Source organism: Geospiza fortis, unplaced genomic scaffold (assembly GCF_000277835.1).
Source record: "Geospiza fortis unplaced genomic scaffold, GeoFor_1.0 scaffold102, whole genome shotgun sequence".
NCBI classification, from domain to species: domain Eukaryota; kingdom Metazoa; phylum Chordata; class Aves; order Passeriformes; family Thraupidae; genus Geospiza; species Geospiza fortis.
The window spans coordinates 3,616,323-3,624,861 of record NW_005054373.1 but is presented as its reverse complement, the minus strand read 5'-3'; the positions used below and the strand labels follow the sequence as shown (position 1 = coordinate 3,624,861).

Genomic DNA, 8,539 nt, shown 5'->3' with positions numbered 1-8,539 from the left:
CCCGGCGGCTCTTGCGCAAGCGCAGAAAGACTCAAAGACGGGTGCAGAGAAAGCTGCCTTTATTGAAGGTATGCGCCACTCTGAAGCTCAAGCGGAGGTGCCCTCGCCGCGCTCGGGCCTCACACAGAGGTGCCCTCGCCGGGATGTGCCTCCTTCTTGCTGTCCTCCGGTTTCATGGCAGGGAAGAGCAGCACCTCCTGCGAACAGCGACAGAGTCAGCGCCCGCGCCGACCGGCACCACCACATCCCGTGCGGAGGTCTCGCGAGAGCTGCCCTAGCGCGGGCTCCGCTGATCAGCCGCGGGCCTCAGATAGCTGAGCAAGTGCCCCAAGGGGCTTTTTGCCCAGGTGGGATTCCACGGCTTAAAAGATCTCACACAGCTCCACTGTCAGGCACTGGCTCCGTCGAAGAGATGGCCAGCTTTGCCCAATCCCATTCCCTTTTTCCTGACAAAGCCAGCAGTAGAAAGGCACTACCACTGCTTATGCTTACCTTGATGTTATTGGAATCTGTAAGGAACATGGTCAAGCGATCAATTCCCATGCCCCAGCCAGCTGTAGGAGGAAGACCGTACTCCAGTGCGGTGCAGAAGTTTTCATCAATAAACATGGCTTCATCATCACCTGCAGCTTTTGCCTAAATGACGAAATTAATAGTAAAACGTGAGTTATACAGAGTTAGATATTCCTGCTAACCCCTACCGAAGAGAAGGAATACTGCTCTTTGTAGCAGCCATGTAACTAATGAAACCAAAGCCCAATAGAGCTGTGCAAATGAGTAACAGATGAAGAAATCTCAGCACAGAGAACTGTGGAAGTCCTTTGTATAGGTGCTCCCAAATTACTTCTAGACTCCATTCCTTTCTGACATACAAGTTTCCTATCTTGGCAAAGGCCCAGGCTCTTTACATCAGTAAAAGCCGTCTTTCAGAGCCATATGGCAGCAGAATGAATTGCTTTCAAAGGCTTATGAGGTTCTTCATTGGTAGCAACTCTCCATGTTTGCAGAAACCACAAAGCAGCATAATTGGTGGAATCGTCAGTAGCTGCTCCACAAATAGGGCCCGGCTTTTTTCCTCTAAAGTAGAAGACTAAAAAACCCTATGCTGAGATAACTAATATACCTGAACCTGACAGCCTTCAAGTGACAAAAGTCATAGTAATAAAAATACAGATTAGCCAACCATTTCAAATTGAGAAAAAAAGCCAAAAATAAGTGTCAAAACAGCAAACATTTCTGCTCACAGGTTCGAGGAAGACTTTGCAAAGACTGTTACAGCAAATTTTTCTCCTTGAAATCCTGAAATGAAAATCCTACAGCAAACTGTCATCCTTCATCTCAGTCTCCACCTTTACATTAAATTTTGAGGCTAATTTTCATTCAATACATATAATCATATGTCTGCAAAGTCTGGCTATAATCATGAGGGAACTGCAGCAAGCAAAAATATAACAGACCAAAAATTAAAGGTACTTGTAATATTATTCATTCTGACTGAACATTTTGAAATTTACTATCAAGTTCATTAGTTAACATAAATCTATTTTCATGGCTTTGACAATTGTTTAAACCTCTCAGGCACTGTGAAGCCATTAGAAAGAATATGAAGATCAGGAACTCTGTTTCTGCAGACCACATCATTTGACCTCAGTCATGTGTGGCCAAGCATGCATTCATGGATGTGTATACCAGATTAGTAACAAAATGAATTTCAGTCACTCCTTTTGGAGGCTCACAGAGAGAAATCTGCTACTATAAATCTGCAAGCCTAATAGTTCCCAATGTGCACCTCTATCCCGTGAGTCAACCTAATATATTAGTACTCTGCTCAGGAAATTAAGATATTTCTTAGCATTCAAAGTCTTACAGGACATGAAAATTTATTTAAGAACCTAGAAGTATGATGTTGTATGACTACATAAATACTTAACTAGGGAAAAAAAAAAAACAACTTTCAACCTGGGAAAAACACAGAACTTTTTGCACATTTGTGTATTTCCAGATCAGTACTTTAGGTGGAATAAAAGGGAAGATATTCCAAAACAAAGTTGCAGTAAAAAAAAAACTATCCACAGCAGTATTTCACCTTGTTTACCTTAAAGAGCAAGATTCCTATAAAAGGAACGGCATTTTAATGACAGACTTTTACTTGAGTGACAAACACCCACTCAAAGTAGTAACAACTCTTACTCAAACTAGTAACAACTCTTTTCAGCAGTAGGTGCTAATGACAGATTTGGGACAGACATAGGAAATACTCTTTGCTTACATGCCTGTATTACATTCACTATCAGCAAGACACCATACCTTGGCCTGATCCTCAAAAAGCTGACGCTGTCGGAAAGGATCATTAAGTTCTGTGTATGCATTGCACACTTCCTTCTTCATTACAAAGAGCTCAAAGCGTTCTGTTAGTCCCGGAAGAGAGCGATGCCTATGTGAAGTAGACAAAACAGACATACCTCAAAATAATCTTACTTACAGAAGCAAACAGCACATACATTACTTATGGGCATTGCCCACACTTAGCACTAACAGCTGTCAAAATTTCAAAGTACTAAGCATTGACACACCTCTTCCCTGGATGATGGGTTTCACAGCTCAGGAACCAATGTCTATCTTGGTTTGTGTTAGAATTCCTAAACTAGTATGCAACATCAAAATCTGTTTTCACATATACAACTTTTTTTTTTTTAATTAATTAAGTAGAAGATTTGAGCTACACACTGACCATGTGTCATACTCTTACCATTTGGCAAGTGGACTCATGACCTGTGGGTGATCACAGATGAATGTAGGGTTGATACAAGTGACTTCCAGGAATTCACCAACTAACTGGGAAAACAAAAACAAAACAATGTAGGGTTGATACAAGTGACTTCCAGGAATTCACCAACTAACCGGGAAAACAAAAACAAAACAATGAAGGGTTGATACAAGTGACTTCCAGGAATTCACCAACTAACTGGGAAAACAAAAGTGAAACAATTATGCAGTGTACAATTATGCATGTTCCTAGCAGTGCCTTCACCAAGCACCCTAATTTCCTCTCTTTTGCTACTGAAGAAGGTACCAAAAATCTGAAAAGTTTCCGAAGTACTTCTGGTTATGGTAATGTCTTCATCAACAGAAGTGCATCCTAGTCAGGTAAGGAAAAATGACACAGCAAAAACTGTATAATAATTCAATTTGCACACTACAGCAAGGGCCAAGAGGAAAAGCATCAAAAGAACAGCTATCAGACAATATTTGGGTACAAAGAAATACAGCTGATAGAACGATATTGTACTCCTACCCTTTTGGTCAGCTACATACAGATGCACACATCTCACAGATAGAACTGACCTACAATAAAGCAAATCTGTTTTAAACACAAACAACCAGTTATCCAACTAAAATCCCCTAATGTTCAAGTTAAGCAGACATAAGTAAACTACACTTTGGTGTAGACGACATGAAAGAAGATTTTGACACTGCAAGTTTTCTCACTGTAATATAACAACAGCTGAAGTGCATTGCAGCATGCTTTTCCTGGTGCAGCTAAACCTTTTCTTCTAAGAGACTTCTGTTGACACAGAGAGATCCTCAAAGACATTAGGATTACAAAAATAGCGCCCTTACTTACTTTGTCAAGAAGCCTGGCTGTTGTCCTGGGAGGTGGACACTCAACATTTCTCTCCACACAAAGGTTATCAAAGAACCTGCGAGTTTCTGAATTTGCAGACGAAAATTAGAACAGCCATCCCAACAATCATTTTTTGTTCTTACTAGATCCTTCAACATTTCTTAGAGTGACTTGTAAAATCCCAATGGTAGACATAATGGAAAACATGAGCTTAAATGTTAATCTACAGAAATGGTGTTTGGTTTTAATTGTTTACAGTAAAATAGTAGTTATTTTATACTTTAGAAATTTGACAACAGTTAAGCACACACCACATAACTGCTGGACATTATTATTTGGGGGCTGGGGGGGAGAGAGGAGGGAACCGGTGGGGGAAAACAATCACTATAAATTAGATGAATTTGTTTCCTTATGTCTCTCGATTCCAGGAATAAAATAGCACATAATTGCATTTTTAAGAAGGTCACAAATAATCATACACCCAAGCTACAATTACAGGCATGGAAACTCAACTGCACATGAGATAAGAAATAAGAAGCAAAAAGCTGGATCTCTTCAACAAATCAAGAACTCCATACATCAAGCTTCTTGAGTATATCCTTTCACATATATTCAACAAGGAAGAGCCAAAAGAATCAGATCCTGCCAAAGATGGCAAAGAATGAACACTTCTTTCTGGACTCATGTAAACCAACAAAACCAGAGGAAAGACATCCCATGTGTTAGTACTACTGCAAAAAAAGCAGCTAACAGACTGCAGCCTGAGAACTGCCAACCTTTTGCCTGCTTTCTGTTAACGAAGAATTACAGGACATTCATACTCAGCATCTAACCTTCAGTTTCAAAACACTCAGTTGATGGAAACTTCACTCCCAGGACCTTTTCCAGATCATACACCATGCTAATTCGCCGGAAGGGAGGAGTAAAATCTATCTCATAGGCCTGTCCATCTTGACCATCTGGATGGTAAGTGATCTTGTAAGTCCCAGTAATATGTTTCACCATCCCTACAAAAGGAATGTGAGGTTTAGAAAAGGAGTATGCTACATAATAACTGATTCTTCCAGAGATTCTTACTCTTTTTTAAATTGCATACTTCACCTGAAAGCAACTTCTCTGTAATTTCCATTAAGTCATGGTAGTCCGCATAAGCCATATAAAATTCACAAGTTGTGAACTCAGGGTTATGAGTCAAATCAATTCCTTCATTCCGGAACTGACGCCCAATTTCATAAACTCTGTCCAGACCACCAACCACCAACATCTAAACAAAATGAAAATCTGGTATATACATTTTCTCAAAAGAACCTAAGAGAGCCCAAACACATGCAACTGCAAAACAACCTTACAAAAGTCATTCATGAGACAAGTCCACCTTTCTTCAAAAATAATCTCCATTTTAGCTACACTTGCTTTTTTTAATACAGTTTGAAAAATATAGGCTTAGCCATGAGAGGCTTGCATTTTACCTTATGGTAAAGTTCTGGAGCAATTCTCATATATAAATTCATATCCAGTTCATTATGGTATGTGATAAATGGCTTTGCCACAGCTCCGCCTGGAATTACATTCATCATAGGAGTTTCTACCTGTAACAACAAAAAAAATTCCCCTGTTTTCATGAAATCTGGTTCTAAACCAGAAATGCATAGATCAAACAAACAAAAAACCCAAACCAGCTAGTTTTGATGAAAAATCTAAATTTCACTTACAGTTCGGCATTTCAGTGTATGAAAACAATTCTAAACTAAAGTCCACTGAACAAAACTGCACTTTTTTCATCCAGTCAGTAATAACAAATTCATCTGTTGCTCTGAAGAGTCACTCATATTTACTACAAATGTGAATCTGCTGGCTTCATGTTATCAAAGCCAGGAACAGTGCTGTGGCATTAACACAAAATCCTCTCTCTACACTGCAGAAAATTGAACTCAAGAAGGCCAAGTGCAATTTCCTGCACCTGGGTCAACACAATCCAATTCTGCCTACAGGACACAGAACTGGCTTCTATATCCAGAGGCAAAACAACATTTCAACGATGTTGTTTTCACCCTAATTTACTGAAATATGGAAAGGACAGTAGTAGTTTGGAGTATTACCTTGAAAAAAGGTTCCCAAGCCATAACCTCACCAACTGATAAATAATCTTAACTTTACAAAGAGAGGAAAGGAATTGCTCCTATTACATTAAACTGATAAAATACACCATGCTGAGGCAATTATTGTCAGTTCTGTAAGTACTTCGTATATGAGCCTGAATATAAAACATCCTTGAAGCTAAAAAACTGTAAACACATTCAGTATGCAGAGAGAAAAAACACTGATGCCTTACCTCAAGAAAGCCCAACTCATCTAAAAAGCTACGAAGGTAAGTGATGATCTTTGCACGGGTTATAAATTTCTGCCTCACATAATCATTAAGAATTAAATCCAAGTATCTCTGACGATATCTGGTTTCCTGAAAAGAACACATATCTTCAGAACGAGCTAGATAAAATGTCATGCCAAAGGAAAAAAAATACCAAAACAAAACTTAATATTCCTTTGTTGACTGATAATATCAGCAAGTAACAAACATCATCCATTCAGACCCATCTGTGGCATTCTTGCCCAGGGCAGGGACGTTGAACTAAACGATCCCGAAGGTCCCTTCCAACCCAAACCATTCCATGATCTGTCAAATTGCTTACAAGACTGACAGGTATGACAAATACCTTATCTTTGAGGCCAAAATGAAGATGAGGCAACATGTGCAGGCATGGAGACAAGAGAATGATTTCATAAGGAATAATACTCAGTTCCCCTTTCCTTGTTTTCCCAGGATTCCCCTCTACACCAATAATGTCCCCACGACGCAGCTTGCTGTTAACACGGAAATATTCTTCCTCGGATTTGTAGAGGCTGCAATTGCAAAACAAACGTAAGCACGTTTATTTAAAATTCAATACTCAAAACTGTCCCCAAGTGTCTCACAAGACAAAATCCATTAAAAAAAAAAATATATATATATGTCAGTTATTTTAACTGGAAGTCAACCACAACATCTAAAGCAAAACATTACTTGGCTGCCTAAGCCAAACCACAGATGAAATAGAATATTTCATCTCAAAATACATATATCTAGACCCCAGAATGCTAAAGTGAATGCTGGGAATACCTCTACTTACCTGGAATTTGCCATGACCTGCAGCTTGACTCCTTCACCACGAAGATCATAGAAAATCAGTTTCCCTCCAGCAGCACGCTTTGCGTGGATTCGACCTAAACATCAAAAGTATGCTAGACATCAGGAAAAGAGTCCCTACCAGAAAGGGTACAGGGGCAAAAGCCACAGTACTATCACTTAGAATCATCCGCTCTGAACTATTTAACTGTGAAAGAGAAGCAGTTAAGTCTCAAAATGAAATCTAGTGGAAATAAGACTGTAAAAACTTTGGATCCCAGAACCCATGTTACATACAACCTGATCTTATAGTTGCAAGGGATGTTGCACAGATCCACTCAGTCTGAAGGGTATGTCCTGAATAGTTTAACACTGCTACAAGGCTTCACGACTGATCAGCAAAATTCAAAAAAGACCAATCCATCAATAAAGGCAACTAAAACTTTATATTTTTCTGTATCCCAGGTAAACTTTTACCTGCCACTCTCACGGTAATGTTTGTCAGGTGATCTCCTGGCTGCAGGTGACTGTACTTGTCTATAAAATCTGAGAGAGATATGTCAACGTGGAATTTGTGGGGATAGGGATCTTCACTGGAGCCCTTAAGCTGTTGGACTGCATGGCTACGGATCTTGTAGTATTGCTGTCACCAGAAACACACAAAATCAAATTATTTTATTAGAATCTGAAAACATGTTACAGGCTGTGAATTTAAATGTAGCTGCCCTAATATAAGAATATACATCTCTCCCCTTTTAACCTTTCAATTACCCATGAATAAAAAAATCAAATGCAAGTCAGTAAGACCGATTCACAGAACATCTAATAAGCATGGGGACCAGATGCTCACGTTTGGATCCAAGCTCTCCTCATCAGTACCAACATTATCCTCAGAAGTCAAGGAAGGCTTATTTGAATGCTTTTCACTTTGCTCTTTCTGCTTTGCTTCTTTTTCAGCTATTTTTCTCTCAGCCTTTAAACGTCTCTTCAGCTCACTACAAAAGAGAAGAAAACCGGATACAGCAAGTACTCTAATACTTCTACAGAAAAATGATTGGCAGGATTTTGCCAAAACTTAACTGTACAAATAAACCCACCACTTCTCTTACTTTTTCCAATAGTCAAAATAATTCTTAAACACGTTAAAATATTTTCTACTTTGAACTCCTTCAGTTCGTCCCCTACAATACAAACACTCACAGAAAGCGAAAGCGAAATTAAACATAGTTTAGACAGACCTTGACGACGCGTGCCTACGTGCTCAAGGACTTGAAGCACTCCATTTTGTCCATAAGAGCCTATCAGCCCTACGCAGCGTGTGAGTGAGAGAATGCAAACTCCCCCCTAAGTAACGTAGGGTTCCCGAAGCCACCTTCGCGGTCTAGCCTATTCCCCCCATGGCCCTCAGGCTCCCGTCGCGCTCCTGACCCCACCTTCCACGACTCCATAAGGAAAGAAGCGGGCCAAGCCAGACGCAAAGCACCGACCTGCTTCGGTCATGAAGCGCCTGCTGCCGTCGGAGCGCGGGCGCGGCCCTCCAGACCCAGCTGCGGAGCCGCGCAGCGCCGGAGCTCAGCATAGCGCTCCGACGGGCGCCTTGACGGAGACAACGCGCCGGATCAGCTGGACACACTTCACTTTCACCTCCCCGGCCCGGCCCCACCTGATCACCCGCCCACCCTCACTTTTTGCTGAGGTGCGACTCAGTCTCCTCCACGTTGCACTCGCCCGCCGCCGCCGCTGCCGCCATC

At 40.7% G+C, this 8,539-nt stretch overlaps 1 protein-coding gene across 2 annotated transcripts; it reads right to left on the bottom strand.

Moving 5' to 3' along the window:
• Positions 1–42: 42 nt before the first annotated feature.
• Positions 43–8,539, bottom strand: KARS1 (lysyl-tRNA synthetase 1). Of its 2 annotated transcripts, none has more exons than XM_005424787.3 (14): positions 8,474–8,539; positions 7,639–7,783; positions 7,266–7,431; positions 6,793–6,886; positions 6,340–6,526; positions 5,958–6,083; positions 5,095–5,214; positions 4,727–4,889; positions 4,459–4,632; positions 3,626–3,711; positions 2,750–2,835; positions 2,308–2,434; positions 493–636; positions 43–197 (listed from the first exon to the last, which is right to left on the bottom strand). In XM_005424787.3, exons 1-14 carry the CDS (start codon positions 8,536–8,538, stop codon positions 120–122), a joined length of 1,761 nt encoding a protein of 586 aa, XP_005424844.1. In that variant the 5' UTR covers position 8,539; the 3' UTR covers positions 43–119. The 2 variants fall into 2 exon arrangements, with proteins under 2 accessions (XP_005424844.1, XP_014164043.1); XM_014308568.2 differs by lacking the exon at positions 8,474–8,539 and adding an exon at positions 8,276–8,438.

Coding starts and splice junctions, on each gene's coding strand:
- KARS1 (XM_014308568.2), bottom strand. CDS start 8,367: ATGCTGAGCTCCGGCGCTGCGCGGCTCCGCAGCTGGGTCTGGAGGGCC. Junction 6,887..7,265: donor CATTACCGTGAGAGTGGCAG/GTAAAAGTTTAC, acceptor TTTGATGTTTAG/GTCGAATCCACGCAAAGCGT. Junction 2,836..3,625: donor CAGCCAGGCTTCTTGACAAA/GTAAGTAAGGGC, acceptor TTGTTTTCCCAG/TTAGTTGGTGAATTCCTGGA.